This window comes from Taudactylus pleione, unplaced genomic scaffold, assembly GCF_031769625.1.
Source record: "Taudactylus pleione unplaced genomic scaffold, aTauple2 ptg000087l, whole genome shotgun sequence".
Taxonomy (NCBI): domain Eukaryota; kingdom Metazoa; phylum Chordata; class Amphibia; order Anura; family Myobatrachidae; genus Taudactylus; species Taudactylus pleione.
The window spans coordinates 8,513,723-8,535,708 of NW_028284489.1; the positions used below are offsets into that span (position 1 = coordinate 8,513,723).

Consider the following 21,986-nt stretch of genomic DNA (forward strand, 5'->3'; position numbering starts at 1 on the left):
CCGTGAAAACACTTTATACTTGCTTTCTATGATTTGGCAGCGCTCTTGTCGCTCCCCATTTTTGATTTTTCTTCATAAAGGGAGGGTTACCTACCTAAGGTAGTGTCCCGATTTCATGTAAATGAAATTGTAGTTCCACCTTTTCAGGCTCCAGATCTTTCTGTAGGTGAAGCCTCACTGGATGTAGTTTGTGCTCTCCGTATTTATGTGGAGCGTAGAAAATCAGATGCTCTTTTTTGTTTTATATGGTTTTCACAAACGCGGATGGCCAGCTAACAAGCAGACTCTTGCGAGATGGCTACGCATGACTATCTCTCAGGTGTACCCACAGGCTGACCTCCCTGTCCCAAACAAGTTGACAGCACATTCTACTCGGTCTGGAGGGCCATCGTGGGCATTTAGTCGTGGTGCCTCTGCTGAACAGTTGTGTAAGGCAGCCACATGGTCCTCTGTCCACACTTTTCTTAGGTTCTATGTCTTTGATACTTTTGCCTCTCAGGATTCTTCCTTTGGGCGCCAAGTTCTCCTTTATGCTCAGGAGTGTCCCCCACCCTAGGGGTACTGCTTTAGGACATCCCCATGGTATCCCCCTGTAGATCCCTATGGACCCTGAAGAAGAAAATTAGAGTGATGCATGCAGCCTACACAAACTGTTGGGACTATTTTTTATTAATATAAATGCAATCAGTAATTTTTTTATCTTTATTTCATTTTAACGAAACAACTTCAAATAGTCATTCTACCTCATTACTCGGGTAGAGTGAAATAAAATAATAAAAACAGATGCAACTAGAAGGCGGCATATGTAGGGGAATCAAATTTTCAGACAGCATCAAAAAACATTTGTAAATAAATGGACAAAATCAGTCCAAATCACATAAACACAGATGGAATAGACAGACTGGGAGCTGTATACAAATAAAAAATTATTTCCTTTCTTCACAAACAGAAGTACAAACATATGTGAAGACTGGGGTCTTCCTGCAGTGTGTAAAGTGAGGAAGAGGAAAGTTAACTTCTGTATTGCTTTTAGTCTTACATGCATATAGGTAAGTGATCGTAATGCAGGAGTGAACAAACCTGGTCACCCAACTCTACAAAAGTGCCTCTGTGTAACTAACTTTGGGCATGGCTTTGACCTACAGATGTGTTCACATACATCTTACCTCTGTTCGCTACAAGTTGCATTAAACATAACGCACCAGCGCCGTGCGACTCAGTAGCACAGGGATGGTGACACAGGAACCCTGTGATGTCCGCGTCATCCAGGACCGGAAATATGCATCCGGAAACCTGGCAGTGCGACACCTAAAGCACCACACCTAAACACACTGTACAGTTAACACATGTTTATGTATGTATGTATATTATGTTAACTGTACAGTGTGTTTAGGTGTATATATATGTTTTGGGATTATTCCCGTTATGGAGATCAGCAGCAGGGCGCAATTAAATTCAAGTGTTAGGTTACTATGACTACACCCCAGTGTGTAGTGTAGACATTTGTATCACTGGTATCCTGCCGCTTGCTAGTTCCGCCCCCTATGTGTGGTGGTACAGTGAACACATTTCCGCCCTCAGTATCCTGAGATGCGGACAGCTTTACGTGCCGCGCTGCCAGGTTTCCGGATGCATATTTCCGGTCCTGGATGACGCGGACATCACGGGGTTCCTGTGTCACCAATCCCTGCCGGGGACTGTATACGGACGATAGTAGATGGGTGTGCGTACATCTAGAGGTTGGAGGTCTCCCACAACTGTTAGCGTTTGTTCTGACTTGCGCTTTGCGCTGATTGGAGGTTGGTAGTATAAATAATCCATTAGGTCACATTATTCATATGTCTTGACAAAGGCTCCAGGCTGAGCCGAAACACGCGTTGACTTAAAGGATTCTTGTGACCCCACTTTATGTATTCAGCTTGCTGAGGTATGTGGATGAAAATCTGAACTGTGTTTGAAGCCATAATTTTTTTCCTCAAAGCTGAAAAACCTGATGATTTTTGTATGTACTTTTATACTGATGTTTTTATTTTTATTTTTTTTAAAAACAGCTCTATTGCTGAAAAATAGACTGATGTGTGTTTTGTTTTTATGACTGGTGTTAGAGTGAGTTGGGGTACGCTACTGTTGCATGAAAAGATACCTTTAGAATTTTCCATCTCTATTTCTATAAGTGAGTTATGGTATGCAGATTGCACCATTGATTAACCACACACCTGGGTGATTGGGAAATAAAGATACCTTTTGAGGAGTCATTAGTCACCTCTCCCTGTGAGTGGGGTACGCACTGTTTGTGTAGAGGGATGTTTCACACACACTGTTTTACACACTCTGTCTCCCTTTTCAAATTTTGTGTATAAAAAGTGCTGGTGACTGACAGTGTTTTTTTCTTCCTTTCATGTTACATCGTTTACAACAAGGAGAAGATATACATATGAATCCTCAGATCATACTACAAGATATCCACGACTGTAAAAGGAATATACCTACAGATGTGTCCACATACATCTATCCTCTCTGCGCTACAAGTCGCGCTACACAATGTGTAAGTGCCGTGTGACCCTGCAGTGCAGAGCGTATTTTTGGGTGACTATCTTCCAATGCATCTTATTCGAACAGTGGCTTCTGCTGATCAAAATATGTGGCATGCCTATGTTCTGTATGAGACTGGGAGTTTATCTGCATGCGAAATGCAACATAACAGTGTCATCGGCTGTGACACTGTAAGGTAGCATTTCGCATGCAGATACACCCGCAGTTGCACACAGAATGCCGCATATAATTTTAATCAGCAGAAGCTGCTTGGGCATCCTATTCGCATCACTTGTGAATAAGACACTTTTGGGTAAAAAGCCATACGAAAACATGCTAGGGGCTACATGGACCCCAAAGCATGGCGCGACTAGAAGGGCTGTTTAACATGCAAGGAATAAAATATATGTGGACACATCTGTACTCACTGTTCCTACTCAAATTTATACAGTGGTGAGAAAAGAGAAGTCACTAGATACAGCATACGTGATCAGCTTGACCTGGCCTTTGCAATACATTAATTCTAGTAACCTGGTTGCATACTAAGAATAGTAGATTTACTTCTGAATTAAAAGCAATTAGTCTGTGGAACTTGACATGTCAAAGGACAAAAAACCTTTAGAAATACATAAAGAAAAGGGTTGCTCAAAGTGAATAACCTCTTTACATAAAATCACGTTAACATCAAAAAGAATTACAATACTATGGAATTGATCATTATGGTGCAATACTGCACTTGAAAAAAAATATAAAAAATAAAATGAAAAGTACATTTACTAAAATAGTAAATAATTATTTGGAAAACCTTTAGTGAACAAAGTTCACTTTGTACTCATATTCAGCACACAGTCCCAATATTGAAAGGGCAACATATATATCTAGAGCTCTTTATCCACAACAGTCAAAATAAACAAAGAAAAAAATTAACTATGTAAGAAAAATTAAGACAATCTACTAACCATTCAGATACATAGAAAAATGAATAAGAAGTTCTATATAGAAAATAGTTTAAATTCATTCCCTTGTATCTAACTGGTGAAAGTTTCCAGACAATCAGATACAATGGAAATTATTCAAAACAATTTCCCACCATTTCTGAGACATATGAAAGAGGCATCTAGTAGAATCTTAGTTATATTTAATTAAGGAGTTCTAATTAAAGTTGATTATAATTGTCAAGATTTTTCTTTCAATTTCCTAAGGTAGATCAATGGTGGAGACTAGGAATTGAGAAGGTGAATTGAATAACGTTTAAGTGATTTGAGAAGCAAAGATTATCTTTTTTATTGTACTCTTTCATTAACTTTTTTACACGATTGGAGGAGAAACTGTGGAAATTGTTGAATTTTGAATTTGTTTTTTAACCAGTAAAAACAGTATTTATTTAGAAAACCATTCACTTACTAAAATATCAGGTACTGTCTTTTTAAAGATTAACACATGGAGAAAAGTGGGTACCATATTCAGTGCATAGCCAGGGTGCAATACTGTAATATATGTTATTTCTTAGCAATAAGACACATTTATCAATTACTCTTCACTCCAAAGTTTTAGGTTTGACTTTGCACATTTGGTTTTTATCACACACACATTACCTATCTAAAGAGAGATACATAGCTATATATCTTGTATTTCAATATACCTGGTGAGACAAAGCATTAGTCTGCCGCGCAGTCATCTGCTGGTCATAATACGAGTCTCCAAACACGCTACCCAAGATTGAATGCTGAAGAGAAATAAATAAGATAACAAAATGTTAAAATATGTATTATGTACAAACACAAAATATATCTTTAAGTAGTGCTGCAAAGAGATCACTAAGTTTGCAAGAACTACAATTGCCTTGTAGTAAGTTACATACAGTTGCACTTCAAATTGGAAGATTAGACTGACATTTGTACAGCTGTACTTCTCACATTACATTAATATCACCAAACAAACAAAATCGGCATCATACACAAAAAGATAGCTTAGAATCTAGTTTTGTAAGTGAGCACCACAAAAGTTTTTTCCACTTGCTGCATTATTGCCTTTTTCAGAATTGTGCATAGATTAGAGGAAGTAGATGGTTTTAGGTTTGTTTATTCACATTCCAATCCGTCTTGCAGGAAAAAGTAATTGTGTACTGCAGGCCAATATATAGATTCAGAAGATGAAAGAATACGAATTTGTTGTGCAAGTCACAACTAAAGATAGTAATTGAATGCCCTAAAAAATACAATGTAAATATAGAGGGGGCAAACACCTGCTAAACGTACAGTAACTAATCAAGATTCTGCTTTAACTTCTATATCTGATACAGCGGTCAGTTGAGAACTACAGACTGTCTACAAAGCCTCCCGCATCAAAAATCTAAATAGACTAACCACATATATATATATATATATATATATATATATATATACATATATATATATATACATACGCACACAAATATATATATATATATATATATATATACACACACACACACACACATATATATATATATATATATATACACACTTACACACACTCACATACTCATGTAAACACACGCAGCAGGTATAATAAGCATTTAACTAAGCAACATTTTTCTCAGTAAATAGATTTGTAATTCGACTATTGTAATTAAATTGTCACCAAATGTCAGCAACAACCCGTGCAATCCACACATGCAAAGAAATCAAACCATAGTTGTCCATAAATTAAGTTGTGTGTAATAATGTGAAATGACACAGGGAAGAAGTATTGAACACGTGAACAAAGGGAGGTGCAAAAAGGCATGGAAAGCCAAGACACCAGCTGAAATCTATCGGTAATTAGAAAGCAATTCTGCCCCTTGTCAGTGCAAATTAATATAAGCTGCTTCAGTCCCAACTGAAGGCCTATAAAAAGGTGTCTCATTACCAATGTGTCACACAAGAAACAGCTCATGATGGGTAAAAACAAAAAGCTCTCTCAAGACCTTTGCAACCTTATTGTTGCAAAACACACTGATAGCATTGGTTACAGAAGGATTTCTAAACTACTGAATGTTCCAGTGAGCACTGTTGGGACCATAATCCAGAAGTGGAAAGAACATAATTTCACCATAAACCGGCCCCGACCAGGTGCTCCTCGCAAGATTCCTGACAGAGGAGTGAAATGAATTATCAGAAGAGTTGTCCAAGAGCCAAGGACCACTTGTGGAGAACTTCAGAAATACCTGGAATTAGCAGGTACAATTGTTTCAAAAGAAAACAATAAGTAATGCACTCAACCACCATGGCCTGTATGCACAATCACAATGCAAGACTCCATTGCTGAAGAAAAATCATGTTGAAGCTCATTTAAAGTTTGCTGCACAACATTTGGACAAGCCTGTGAAATACTGTTAGGACACAGTCTGGTCAGATGAGACCAAAATGTAACTCTTTGGATGCCATAATACACACCATGTTTGGAGTTGAAATTGCACTGCACACCACCCTAAAAACTCCATACCAACAGTGAGGTTTGGAGGTGGTAACATCATGGTGTGGGGCTGTTTTTCAGCATACGGTACTGGCATACTAATTATTATTGAAGGAAGGATGAATGGAAAAATGTACCGAGACATTCTTGAAAAAAATCTGTGCCATCTACATTTCAGCAAGACAATGATTCCAAACACACAGCCAAGGACACTCTCAACTGGTTTCAGAGAAAGAAAATAAAACTGCTAGAATGGCCCAGCCAATCACCCGACTTGAAAATCTACGGAAAGAACTAAAGATCAGCGTTCATAGAAGAGACCCACTGAACCTTCAAGATTTGAAGACTGTTTGTGTGGAAGAATGGACCAAAATCACACCTGAGCAATGCATTCGACTAGTTTCTCCATACAGGAGGCGTCTTGAAGCTGTCATTACCAACAAAGGCTTTTGTACGAAGTATTAAATACATTTCAGTAAGCGTGTTCAATACTATTTCCCTGTGTCATTGTACATTATTACACATAACTTAATTTATAGACATCTATGGTTTGATTTCAATGCATGTGTGGATTGCATGGGTTGTTGCTGACATTTGGTGAACATTTCATTACAATAGCCCCATTACAAATATATTTACAGAGAAAAATGTTGATGTTTTCGATACTTATTTTACCCGCTGTGTGTGTAGAATAAATAAATAAATAAATATAAATATATATATATAATAAATATATATATATATATATATATATATATATATATCTATCTCTATCTATCCATCACGACGTGGATGCCACACCCGGAGGTGGGACCACTCGCCCAGTACGACGGAGTGTAAGTGATGACATCATCGAGCTGATGAGTCGTCAGTGACAATACCCTCACACCATGGAATCGTATCAACACTGTACAAAAATATATAGAAGCAGCAGCATAAATATATACATTCATTAAAAATAGAATAGATAACATGAATTACTTAACTGTAACTGCTCTTATATCCAATCCAAATTGTCCCTGCATACCCCATATGGAAAATATACAGGATGACAGACTACAATGAATGCCTTATACCACTTACCTTGACAAAGGGGCGCTGTGGCCCCGAAACGTTGGTCGATGTTCCTGACTTTGGAATAAACGATGTCCTTTTTCTAATTGCTGTTAAGTCTCAGAGTGCCACTATTTTTCGTTTTGTGTATATATATATATATATATATATATATATACGCATATATATATATATGTGTGTATATATATATATATCTCCTAACATATTCTAAGTGGACACTTATCTAATAATAATCACATAGTTAGAAATATTTAACAACAACTCTTGAAATAATTTTCTATGTACCATGCTTATACTATTTAATATCACTATTATACTTCCAGACAAGGGTAATTTGTTTAATCCATGATGGTCACCAAGTCCCTCAGGGACAAGGGTCCCTAATTCAAATATCCATCTGCTCTCAGCTTGAGTAATTTGAGACCACGGTTACCACCGTGTATGGTTTGGGAGATATGATCAATCATTCTGTATTGTAAGGATGATAGTGGATGACGTGCATTACAAAAATGTCGAGCTACTGGCTGATCACCTTTACCACTGGCTACAGCCGCTTGTGTGGCGGATCTATGGGCCGCCATACACTCTTTGAAAGAACGTTCTAGCTTTCCAATGTAGAAAAGTCCACATGGGCAAATGATTTGGTAATAATAAATCTGGAATTACACGTAAGTTTATATTTAATGTGATATGGTTTTCCTGTATGCGGATGATAAAGTGGACGGACAGTAGGAGGAGAAGACTGTTCACCAGGAGGGGGCATCAATGGAAAAAAAAAACACGTAGAGGAAGACCACCGAGGGGACGGAAAACTTAGTTATAAATTTATCATATGAATGGTCACCCACAGAAAATCAAATTTTGGCAAAAAGCTTATCATTTGTACCCAATTACTTTGATCCTTTTCAAAGTACCGCCTTCAGAGAACTAAAATTAAAATATTTTTTTTCGCCAAAGTTCCTCCAACATCTTCTGTTGGGACAACTCCTTTACAGTCATCATTAATGAGATTACAACCTAGGTCATCATTCGACCCATAGTCTTCAAATGCCACAATTAAAAAACTTACATGAGGCTAGAAGATCAAGAAGTGGATGCGCAAGTTAATACAACACCAGCAATTAGGAGCAATTTCAGTAAAAAAGAACATATAGCCTTAAACAAATAAGGCGAATAATACGCAATTGGTTTTCCAACCTGAAGACAAGGGAGGTGCCCTCATCATACATAACACAATGTACTACATCTGAGAAATTGAGCGACAATCGAGTGACACCACAACTTATCGATTATTGGACAAAGAACAAACCAGTTTATTTAAAAAGTCCCTCGCTGATATTTTACAAACTGCAGTATAGGAGGGCACAATGGCAGCTAATTTGATGGAGGCTCTAATACCGGCACATCCTTTGGTGTCAACTATGTATACTACTCCCAAGGTGCACAAATCCCTACATAACCCACTGGGACGTCCAATAATCGCTGCCACCAAACCTTTATATCAACCAGTGGCTGTATACCTTGATGGTTTGTTCCAACCTTGCATTCAATCACACCCCAAATATTTATTGGACACAACAACTTTATTGAATCAACTGCAAGCATTACCCAAAATTGAAGGAGAAGTATGGCTATGCAGTGTAGATGTCACCAGCTTATATATGGTGATTCCCCATGATTTGGGCTTGAAAACCGTACATAATTTCTTGGTTGGCCATCACCAGTACATAGGTCCACACATTGAGCATGTTATGGAACTACTAACAGAGATACTCACTAATAACTATTTTTTATTCGATTTGAGATTTTACCTACAGTGTGCTGGATGTGCGATGGGGTCCAGTGTGGCCCCATCGTACGCCAACACATTTATGTTTGAAATGGAACATGAGATATTCTTTAGTGATGTGTCAGTAGCTGGTGATATTCTTTATTATACCCGGTTCATATATGACCTACTCATATTTAGGCATGGTAGCAAAAGATCCTTTGAACAAATTATTAATAATCATAATGTGAGGGAATCATCCAATAAAACTAACGTATACAATCAGTGATACTCAGGTCAATTTTTTTGATGTACAAATAAAGGTCACAGATGTATATATTAGTACATCTTATATACTAAACCTACAGTACAGACAGTAACAATTTGTTACATATGCTGAGTTTCCACCCAACCTTTGAAGAGGGGGCTCCCTTACTCACGGTTTCTGCGTTTAAAAAGGATCACCTCAGTTCACAATATTGCAGAACCACAAATGGATGTTATGATGCTGAAATTTTTGGAGAGGATATGATGCAGCTTTGTGTATTGAAGCTAAAAATGGAGTTCTCAAGATCGATAGGAACACCCTTTTAATTAAACATGACAAATCCTCTAAAACCGTACTGTTACCATAGGTCACACAATGCAATCCCATAAGTACATCCATAAATCGGATATCGAAAAGATTATGGCCAATGGTACAAACAAGCGGAGACTTACAGTTACAAAAAGTGAAATTGATGGCGAGCTATAAGCTTGGCCGCAATTCAAAGGACTATTTGGTTAAGACAGAAATTGCCAAAGTTAAAGTACAAAGAGATAATTTCCTGCAAGGTGAAAAGGGATGTTTGAGATGCTCATGCACCACTTACAGTTTCATGATCCCAGGTGATACTTTTATCATCCGCATTCAGGAAAACCAGATCATATTAAAATATAAACTTACGTGTAATTCCAGATTTATTATTTACCAAATCATTTGCCCATGTTGACTTTCCTACATTGGAAAGACAACGTTCTTTCAAAGAGCGTATGGCGGCCCATAGATCCGCCATACGAGCGGCTCTAGCCAGTGGTAAAAGTGATCAGCCAGTAGCTTGACATTTTTGTAATGCACGTCATCCACTATCATCCTTACGATACAGGATGATTGATTGTGGTAGGAGTACAGAATTTGGTTGCTGGAAGCCATATTGTTGTGTGATTTTATAAATGTATAAAGGTAATAGATATCTGTGTCAGACATTAGAAGGGATAATTATGTTGAAATGTATACTTATATACATTGCACAAGGTGTTCTCGACATAAAGAACCGAAGGATATGACAAAGTTCACTGTTTAAGTTAAGCAAATAGTGTCTTATTGTGTCCGGATATGTGGCCATACATTATGTAAGCCTCTGTCAACAGTGTCTTACCTTCAGTTCAGCTAAGTACACGTCATAAACAGTCATAGGTCTTTGACATGTCCAACTTTCTTAACTGAGGCAACAGTGCCCCCTACTGTCTATTCTTTCCTCTTTCTTTTACCTATATTTCCTAACATGACCTTTGTACTTGTCAAACTGCTTAAGCATTGGGTTTTCTCCTTATAGAAGATGTAGCCTGTCAGTATACAGTTAGCCCTTTGTCTATGCTTGATGTATGAGATCACAGCTCCAAGGTGTTGGAGGAGGAGGCTCCTGGGAAGAAAAGCCATTGATGTTCTAAGTAGATGATGTGTTATTCAAGCAAGTTAAGTATTCTTTCCTTTACTTTGTAATAAATATCTTTTTAAACATATATTACTTGTGTGGCTTAATTAACTCTTTGTATCCAAGAATCCTATTCTCATTCTACAGAGAACACTGATCATATCCCCCAAACAATACGCAGTGGTAACCGTAGTCTTAAATTACTCCAAGCTGAGAGCAGATAGATATTTAAATTAGGGACCCTTGTACCCAAGGGACTGAATGACAATCATGGATTAAAATCTTTTTATAATATCATAGTTACCCTTGTCTGGAAAAATAATAGTGATATTAAATAGCATAAGCATTGTATTTCAAGAGTTGTTGTTAAATATGTCTAACTATGTAATTACTATTAGATAAGTGTCCACTTAGAATAAGTTAGGATATATATATATATATATATATATATATATATATGGCATTCCTTTAACAATATGGGATATGCAGGTGCAATTTGGATATAAGAGCAGTTACGGTGAGGTAATTCATATTATCTATTCTATTTTTAATGAATGTATATATTTATGTTGCTGCTTCTATATATTTTTGTACAGTGTTGATGTTTCCATGGTGAGGGTATTGTCACTGATGACTCATCGGGCGTGATGACGTCATGACTTACATGCCATCGGACTGGGTGAGTGGCCCCACCTCTAGCGTCCACGTGGTGCTAGTGATGGAGTTATTTAAGGTGAGCTTTGTGTTTTAATTAGCCTGACGACAGTGCTATAATAAACAAGCACTAAAACGTTGCGTTAACCGAGATGTCAGTATTATGAATTATTTCAAGAGCCTGGAGTGCTGCACCACTAGGAGAGTGTCTGTGTGTGTGTGTGTGTGTGTGTGTGTATATATATATATATTAATAAATAATAATGCAGCACTCAGAGGATTCAATGTTGCAAGATGGATTTTACTCCTGTGGTCATACACACACACACACACACACACACACACACACACACACACACACACACACACACACACACACACACACACACACACACACACACACACACGTATAAACACATATATATATATATATATATCTATATATAAATATATATATATATATACATACATACATATACACAAACACACAGTATGTATCTGGAAAAAAAAAAATCACTCACAGGAACTGTGCCAAAGCTAGTTTTCTTTGCTCATGCTACTCAATGTTTGATATGCAAGCGGATATAGGAAAAATAATATAAAACATAGCACGATTCCTATCTGCTGAAAATCATAGGCATTTGTCAGCTTTGTGGCGGCATTGCTGCCTGAGAGCGCTGAGGTCAATTGTTTGAATTTGACCAGGGGCACCAGTTTCCTCCCACGGTCAAAAACATGCTGGTATGTTAATAGAAGGCAGCCAACACTTTCGCCCTCCATTATAAGGAGTAACATACCTGTGAAAGTAAAACTGGAATGGATCTAAAAATGTGAACTGGCATTTGTTCATCATTCATTCCATATTGAGATATTTTACCAACATCCAGTACTACAAATCTTACATGGAGAAATTAGGTTAATTTACATATATGTTTGTCAAAGTATAAGAAGTATAAAGAGCATAATACAGCCTATAAATAAAAATAATGTCCTGTTTAATAGCACATAATGAAACAACAAAAAACACATGGAAACAAATTAAACATTTACATACACAAACCACTTGTTTGTTTTATTTTTGATCTTAACAGTCCTTTGCAAGAATTAAGTCACACCTTTGGTTAAAGTAGTGTTTAGACATAAGCATATATGGTACAGCCTACTTTCTCCCACGTAGCCCTTGGCATCCTACTCCTCAAATAATTGTTTTAAATCTGTATGAGAAGGCATAGTGATTATGTTCAAAGAGCCTATTTTTTGTTTTTAAATCATTCCATTTTCTGGATGGTTTCCAATTAAGATGATCTATCTATCCTTCTAGCTATCTAATTCATTTAAAGCTGTCTTCTTATAAATGCTCAGGAACCAGTTAGTCTGGGTATGGTAAACATGACCTCGGTTATGAGTTCAGGATGTACAGAAAGACTAATAGCCAATACAGAAAGTACTGGGAAAGGATTAGCTTCCACCAATGCTCAGGATAAAGGTTAAAGCTTTCAGAAGCTTATTACAGGGTGTTCCATGAGTGTGGAAAACACCCTTATAAAAAGAAAATGAAAGGAAAAGGAAATAATAGTCCAGTGTTTACACATGATATGGGAGTGAGGAAAAACGATTTAGGGTATGTCACCAGTATAGCAGCCATCTTGGATGCAACTTTTTTAATTGGGAAGGTAGTCATGTGATATCAAACAGATGCAAAATTTTACCAGGTGTATTATATTATACAGTCTACAGAAAAATCATCATACCCTGTCAAAATCCTTACCTTTTGCTATATTGCACCCTAGAAAATAAAATGAGTGAAATCAAACTTTTTCCAGCTTTATTTACAAGTCATCTTTCAACATTCAACTAATGGGAACAAGGGCAACAGTTTTGAAAATTAATAAAAAAAAATAAACTAGTTTAACAGGGTTGGAAAAATAATCAGTCCTCGGATTTAATACTTTGTAGAGCCACCCTTTACTGCAAATACAGCCATCAGTCTGTTTGAATGTGTCTCTGCCAGCTTTGAACACCTAGGTTGGGGAGTATTGGCCCATTCTTCCTTGCAGAACTGTTCAAGTCAAATTTTGTGGTAATCAGCGATGGACTGCTTTCTTCAAGTCCATCCACTGATTTTCTATCAGATTTAAATCAGCTCTTACCTTCCCATCCTTAAGCCACTTTGTTTTTTTCATGGAGGTATATTTAGGGTCAGTGTTGTGCTGAAAGCGAACCCCCTGCCCATCTTCAGCTGTCTAGCACAAGGTCGCAGGTCTTCTTCAAGAATTTGGGTGTGCTTGGCAGCATCTTTTTTTCTTTTCATTCCTAACCAATTGCTTCACAGTAATAATAATAAATATAATGACACATTTTATTTATATAGCACTCTTTCTCCAATAAGACTCCAGGCGCTAAACAGGTAGAAATAAGACTGAGGTTTACATTTTCAAAAACAGTACAGGGAATAAGTACATAATATAACATAAAAAACATTTCGGGTCATCAGTTGCAGGATTATTCATCCTGCCCAAGGAGGATCCAGGTTAGGCAGCTGTTTTAGGCACACTACATAGGATTACTCTGGGCAGAATATATGCAATGCCTGGAACTTATGACACAAAGAAAGAAATAAATTACTAGGCGGGAATCCTTGCAGCTTTATCAGAGCCATGCATTTTTAATTCTACGCACAAGGAAAAAATTAACTATGCACTAACCGAATATCCACGGCATTAACAATTCAATGGACCTGTTCACCATGTCCTTGAAAGTACCAGCCAAGGCAGCTTTCTTGGGCGCACTAAATAGGTTACAGAGGGCAGGATGAGTATTAGCCAGAAGTGTAACAAGCAGTGGGGAATTATAGAGAAAGAAAAAGGGGAGACAGTAGATGGCAGTATCAGCACAGAACAAGCGAAAAAATAACAGTTTAAACAGAAAGAAATTATAGTTGTAGATTAATGTTGCAAATGGTAGAGTGAGCGGAATGTTAAATTATCTATACAACACAGAGTTAGCAGCATAAAGACCAGACTAGAAAGTTTGTGAAAGTAGAAACCAGGTTACAACAGTGTGGGGGAGGGAGCGGTTAAAACGTTAAAATAAAGTAAAATGAAATAGCCTGCTGGTCCAATTGTATCCCAACATGAAGGCTTCACAGCCAGATGTGGCCTGTGCCAAGCTCGTCGTTGAGCTGCGGGGGTGAGGGTGACTGGGCTCGCTGGTGTCAGGAAAGGTGAAGAGCTGGAGCTGAGAAATGGCCGTATAGCATCCAAAACCCACCTGTCTGATTCTTCCTTCAGGCACAGCCACAGGAACCGGCTGAAGATTCAAGTGGCAGCCACTCTGCAGCAGGGCGAGCGTGCAGGCTGCAAGATGGTGCCTGCTATCTGGTCCTGGTGCTCTCTTCCCCACAGTTCCCTGATCACATTGATTTGAAGGCCACGGGATCCTGGGGTCAATGTTCTGAGGTACCTGGTACCCTGGAGAGTGAGAGGTGGTGACTGGACCCCTGCATTGCAAGGAGAAGGCAGCACTGCTCCCAGGTCCTGCAGTGGTGAGACAGTTGTCACTTGGGTCCCTTTTGGAGACTCTGATGGGTCGGAGTCTGTGGAGGTAAGAGCCAGTCGCAGCCGGGACTTCTTAGGGCTTCATCGCCCTGGTGTGTGCACTTCTAAATGGACTCAGGGGCCAAGTTTTTGAGAAACACTGTGTCCCCGAGACGAGTGGAGAGCTCCCTGCATGCGGCCACTCGCCAGAAGTATGGCGTGTTTTGGGCGGTGTGCTGTGTTTGGTTTTCGACAAACATAGCACTAGTTCAGTCCAAAACGTTCTCTCTTGCTATCATATGATGATACAACCTTTTGTATGGCATCAGAATCTTTCAAGTGTTTTTTTTTTGCAAAGCGCAAATGAGACCGAATGTGGCAGTTTTCCAGAAGTGGCTTCTCTCGTCGCCCAGCCATGCTGGCCAGCTTTATGTAAAGCTTGTGAGATAGTTATCACATGCACAGACTGACCAATCTCCGCCATAAAGACTTGTAAGTCCTTCAAAGTTGCCATTGTTCTCTTGGTATTTTGCCTGCTAGATATCCTGTTTCCGTTATCCAGTTTGGGGGGGGACGGCCCGATATAGGTAAGGTGTTGGTGGCGCAATACATTTTCCACTTCTTAAGGCTCATACACACTAGACAATGTGCTGTATGAGCGATATTGGTGAAAGATTTCCTTTGAACTTTCTGGTGTGCAGGTCAAACTATATTGGGTGTATACACTGAAAGATATCTTTCAGTGAAGTCATCCTGCCACATCTCTGAACAGGCAATTCTTGACAATATAGTCAGATTGGCTTGAATGTACGGACGACAAAAGACATAGTTAACGAACGGCGAGAGAGTGCATCATTGGTCGTTCACTGTATACACAGTGAACGATATTAACGATATATCGTTGAAAGATATCCATATCGTCCATAAAAATAGTCTAGTGTGTATGCAGCTTTAAGGGGCACATCCACCACGCAACCCAGGGAAGACAGTACGATTACGACATCATAATCGTTCCTCATCCCCTGCAGTGCCTACACTTAACGATTAGTCGTTCAGTGTAGGCACCCTCTATCATCCCCGAACATGGCCAATCTGTCTTTATCGTCAGAATGACCGGCATGTTCGGACGAGGATTGATGTCGGAAACGACCAGCTGGAGTGTGCACGCTGGTCGTTGCTGATATTTTAGTGCCCGATTCATGCATGATTAATGGACGACTGAATAATATCGAAGTCCTTTAGTGTTTTAAATGATAATCAGAGGGAGAGTAAAAGCCTTTGAAATCTTTTTGTATCCTTCTCCTAAATTGTGCCTTTCCAAAACTTTATTCTGCAACACTTTTAAAAGATCCTTTCCAAACATGGAGAATTCTTTGCGTTACCATGTACTACTAGTAGTGGATTCCTCAAAGCACACCTGGTTTTATCCTAAATTGGCAAGTTGCTCAAATCAATGTATATGTCCACTACAGGTGCTTGTAAAGGGAAGGGCTAGTTTAGACAAGAAAGTAAAACCTATCATCTACTATCATGTAGGATGTAAATCTCATTTACTGGTCCATTATAGTGTTCTATGGAAATTCTGTTTTTTTTTTGTCTAGACTACCCCCTCCTTTGCTAGCACCTGTAGTGGACTTATAAATTGATTTAAGCAACTTGCCAATTCTGAATATCACTGTCCTAAGAGGCATGGATGGGGTGAGTCACTGGAAGGTATGGTGGTCCTTGTAGTGCCATTTGGAGGATATTGGGGTGCCTCCTGGTGAGTTAGCTCTCAATTTAGACATATATAAAAGTATGTGCTATGATCATGTAGCACAACAAATGTTATTACCCAAAGTGGGGGCTGTTATCATGTAGTATTAGGACCACCATATAATTGATGCCGTGTAATGGCTGCTGGCTTAAACATATGTTTGCAAATATATAAAAATGTATATCTCTGCATTTCTACCATCATATAGGATGTAGATCTCATTTACTGGTCCATTATAGAGTGCTGGGGGAATTCTGTGTTTTTTGTTATCTTAAAGTAAACAAAACCACTACAATTGTGTGATCAGATAGTGGCCAATTAGCCTGTTGCGTGATATGGAATGTCATTGGTTGTACCTGAGCAAGTTTATAATGATTACTCAAAGGGTATGATTACTTATCCAAATTAGGTATTTTAGAAATTCAATTATAATAATTAAGATTTTGTGTAAATGTTATTTTCACTTTAAAGTTGAGGGTTATAACATGTAAATAAAGCTGGGAAAAAGTTTGATTTAATTTATTTAAAATTTCAAGTGTGTAATGTGACAGGGTATGATGATTTTCTAAAGGCACTGTATAACACCCAATGCCACTATGGGATAACACGGTCTTATCCGCCTAGCTGGAGCCCTGATGGACACAACATGCATCAATTTTTCTGGGGATTGCTAGTTATTCAATATAGACCAGCAAATCAGTAAAAACCAGCGCCTTTACATGATGGCTGAATGGGTGTTTTAACGGAAAGACTAATCACAAGCACAGTCTCTATCGACTTGAGATTGATCCTCCCATTGAGACCACATTTGCTCCAGTTCTTGCCTGGGGCTGTTAGAAGCAGAGTAATCCCTCAAAAAAAAAAAAAGAGCAAAAAGGCTAGGGCGAAGAAGCAAATGACTATAATATTTTCCTAAGGTGTAGTGCAGCTTTAAATAGTTCACTTCAAAATAAAATTCTTGTTAAAATACATTTTCTTTTTATTTATTACCACCAGAACTGTAATTTATTTCACTTGTTATAGAGTTTTATTTTTTTACTGTGTGCTTTCTGATTGCGACATACGAAGCCTAATGGAAATGGAAATCTAAGCTTCAGGTTATAATGTAACCAACAATACTGCAGTCATAACTGAATCATCCATTAGATAGAGTAGGTTCCTGTTTAGAGCCCAAAGGGCCAAGATAACAATAAACTGCTTTCATTCTGGGTTTCTTGACAATCAGAAGTAGGAAGATGGGCCCAAACCAATGGGTTTACTCCATCTCTGACTACAGCAGATGCTCCATTATTTGTGTTCTTGTTTTGTAACTGGGAGCAAACTCTGTACTACAATAGGCCAGAAGGGTATTGTCTAATGTATAATGCAGTGTTTTCCAACTCCAGTCCTCAGGGACCCCTAACAGTGCATGTTTTACACTAGTTCTTCTAGTTGGTACACATGTGTATTCATTACTGGCTGACATTTTAAAAGAGTCACTGGTGCTTCTAAATATTTCAATTCAATTGTAATACTGAGGCGATCTAAAGAAACATGTACTGTTTGGGGTCCCGGGAAAACTGGAGTTTGGAAACACTGGTATAATGGGTTATAAAGTACAGGGTGTATTTCAGGTGTAAAGCTCGGGTGTATCCGAAAATAGATAAACACTTTAAAATTTCTGATTGTACCCAAATATAATAAACCACATTGGCTATTCAATTTTCAGCTTGGGTTGGTGTTCCACCATTTGCAGCAAGTCTTCTAAATATTTACCAACCTATCAAACCAAAAGCAGAGGGTGAAAGTACTGCTTTATTTTGCTACCATAGTAGATTAAAGATATTTTTAAGTTACAGGCAGTAAATAGACTAATAAGGAAAAAGAAAAAAACACATTAATTTATCTTTTGTTAAGGTGCCTACACATTTGGCGAAGACTTCACGATCCGACATCGTGTACAATTTCCCTTGAACTCTCCCCCGGCAGCTCCCCGGCAGTCCTGCAGACGATTTGGTGTAAAAAGTGTCCAATGTGACAAACGATCTATCATGCAGCCTTAACTTTTTCCGTGTCCTAGATTGGCAAAACTGCCCTACAGCGCAGCAGATCTGAAGAAGCTATGTACGACCTGCGGGGACGAGCATCGTCATCGTGATCGTGAGTGGACACTCACGATTTGGGCATATTTTACTCAATTTGTCGTCACGATGCGTCGGAATCGGGCAAATCGTGTAAAATATCACTAAGTGTGTAGGCACCTTTAGATTACTTTCATGAAATGAATTCAACCCCAAATTATACAGCTAATGTTAACAAGGATACCAAACATTTGTATTTTATCTGAGTTTTGGGATGTAGTAAAATAGTCTTAAAGTAATTGCATTAAATTGGCCTAAAATGTCCTATAGTGGTTATAATAGTAAAAATAAATCTAAGTTAAAAGCTGAAAATGTCCAAGGTTATTAGTCAAGTTATTGAAGTCATTTGCTACATGTTAAAATTGGTCTTTTGTTGAGATTTCCTGTGAGCACTAACCAAAGTGAAACTTCAGATCAAACCATCCTTGTGGGCATATGCAAAGTGTACAATAGAACTGTCCATAAACACTATTTCCAAAAAAGCAACATCTTTACAATCACAAATATACTGTACAAGCAAGGGGCACACCTAATGATACAACAGTTCAAAATAAGGTGGATAGTGTATTAAACAAAATGACCTTTCTACACGGAAGTAGAAGGATCTTCTTGCAGCATGCATTAAAGTAGTTGTGGGCTATATTTTTCATTCATCAATAGATGTGGCCATCTATTTGAGAGAAATAAAAATGGTGATAGTAATAATTGTAGCCAGTGTGAGGTCATCCTGGGTGAACTATGTATTCATTACTCCAGACCAGTCACATCATAGAATCTCCATAGACGTAGGAACTGGTTATATTTGTGGATAGCAATATATGCAAATAAACTGCAACAAAACAAATAAAGTGCAGTAAAAAAAAATGCCAGTGACCACTTTCTATTGATGCTTTCTGAACTAGTAAGCCATATGTAAACACACATAGTGCTGGCTCATATTTCAGTAAAACAGTCTGGTTTTAATAAAGTATGAGTGCTTTTTCTCAATTACAAGTAATGAAGAGATTCCTGACATGTTGCAGTTGGTTTCTTATTAAACGCATGTTTTGTCTTGACATTCTGCCAACAGTATAATACTACGTTTACGAATACGCCAACCCAACATTTAACATGGTCTCGCTTTAAATTTTTCGACCACATTTTAAATGTCAATTTATGATCACCGAGAGAGTTATTTTTACAATATCTGAACTTAAGGGAGATGGTGTATTTTTTGTACAATCCTGCTAGATGTCTGTCTTACACAAGTGCAGTTAGAGATGGGGGGAGGCCCTGATCTCCCTCCTCACAGCTCTCACTAGCTGTCTGACTCCCGGACACAAACTCTCCTCTTCCAGTGCTGTTTGGATGAAGAGAGGTGAGCGATGGGGGATGACAGATATGACAGCGTGAGATAGGGGAGGAGGACAGAGATGAGAGCGAGATGGGGGCAGAGATAATAGAGAGACTGGAAAGGGATGATAGATGACAGTGAGGCATGAAGGGCAGTATTGAAAGAGAATAATGGGCGGGACAGATGGTGGAAAAGGAGGGACAGAGAGGAGAAGGTTGGGAAAAACAGAGGGAAACAAAAAAATCAAATAAACCTGCAATGCTGGGTACAATAGCTAGTGCGTCCTCTCAAATGATGGGTCCGAAATACTAGTGTAATATACAGTATAACGTCATGTTTTTTAATGTACAGTGCATCCGAAAAGTATTCACAATGCTTACATTTTTCCATTTTGTTATGTTACAGCCTTATTCCAAAATGGAATACATTTTCTCCTCAAAATTCTACACACAATACCCCATAATGACAACGTGTAAAGTTTTTTTGTGATTTTTGCAAATTTAATAAAAAACAAAAAACTAAGGAATCACATGTACATAACCCTTGCTCAATACTTTTTTTAAGCACCTTTGGCAGCAATTACAGCCTCAAGTCTTTTTGAATAGGATGCCCCAAGCTTGGCACACCTATCTTTGGGCAGTTTAACCCATTCCTCTTTGCACCACCTCTCAAGCTCCATCAGGTTGGATGGTAAAGAGTCGGTGCACAGCCATTTTCAGATCTCTCCAGAGATGTTTAATTGGATTCAAGTCTGGGCTCTGGCTGGGCCACTCAAGGACATTCACAAAGTTGTCCTGAAGCCACTCCTTTGATATCTTGGCTGTGTGCTTAGGGTCGTTGTCCTGCTGAAAGATGAACAGTCGCCCCAGTCTGAGGTCAAAAGCGCTCTAGAACAGGTTTTCATCCAGGACGTTTCTGTACATTGCTGCATTCATCTTTCCCTCCATCCTGACTAGTCTCCCAGTTCCTGCCACTGAAAAACAACCCCACAGCATGATACTGCCACTACCATGCTTCACTGTAGGGATGGTATTGGCCTGGTGATGAGCAATGCCTGGTTTGCTCCAAACATAACGCCTGGCATTCACTCCAAAGAGTTCAAGCTTTGTCTCATCAGACCAGAGAGTCCTTCAGGTACATTTTGGCAAACTCCATGTGGGCTGCCATGTGCTTTTTACTAAGGAGTGGCTTCCGTCTGGCCACTCTAATATACGGGCCTGATTGGTGGATTGCTGCAGAGATGGTTGTCCTTCTGGAAGGTTCTCCTCTCTCCACAGAGGAATTGCTGTAGCTCTGACAAAGTGGCCATCGGGTTCTTGATCACCTCCCTGACTAGGGCTCTTCTCCCCCGATCGCTCAGTTTAGCCGGCCAACTCTAGGAAGAGTCCTGGTGGTTCCGAACTTCTTCCATTTACGGATGATGGAGGCCACTGTGCTCATTTGAACCTTCAAAGCAGCAGATATTTTTCTGTACCATTCCCCAGATTTGTGCCTTGAGACAATCCTGTCTCGGAGGTCTACAGACAATTCCTTGTACTTCATGCTTGGTTTGTGCCCCAACATGCACTGTCAAGTGTGGAACCTTATATAGACAGGTGTATGCCTTTCAAAATCATGTCCAATCAACTGAATTTACCACTGGTGGACTCCAATTAAGCTGTAGGAAAATCTCAAGGATGATCAGTGGAAAAAGGATGCACCTGAGCTAAATTTTGAGCTTCATGGTAAAGGCCGTGAATACTTATGTACATGTGATTTCTTTGTTTTTGTTTTTTTTTAAATTAAATTTGCAAAAATCTCAAAAAAATTTTTTTACACATTGTCATTATGGGGTATTGTGTAAAGAATTTTGAGGGCAAAAATGAATTTATTCCATTTTGGAATAAGGCTGTAACATAACAAAATGTGGAAAAAGTGAAGCGTTGTGAATACTTTCCAGATGCATTGCAACTCCTGAACTTTTACAGCTAGAAATAGGGAGTCTCCACTACAGGAAACTAGTGCCCTATGTAGCAATCAGGGCCGTAGCTAGGTAGGGTAGTGCGGTCGGTGCCATCGCACAGGGCACCACAGGTCAGGGGGCG

The 21,986-nt window shown here is 38.7% G+C and overlaps 1 protein-coding gene across 2 annotated transcripts in view; it reads right to left on the reverse strand.

Moving 5' to 3' along the window:
- The window catches only part of CRTC1 (CREB regulated transcription coactivator 1), a 250,519-nt gene that overhangs the window by 16,237 nt on the left and 212,296 nt on the right, over window positions 1-21,986 (reverse strand). For both annotated transcript variants that reach the window (XM_088468969.1, XM_088468968.1), the window contains exon 11: window positions 4,175-4,258. In XM_088468969.1, coding sequence (XP_088325095.1) covers window positions 4,175-4,258 — 84 coding nt within the window. The remainder of the gene's footprint in view (window positions 1-4,174; window positions 4,259-21,986) is intronic.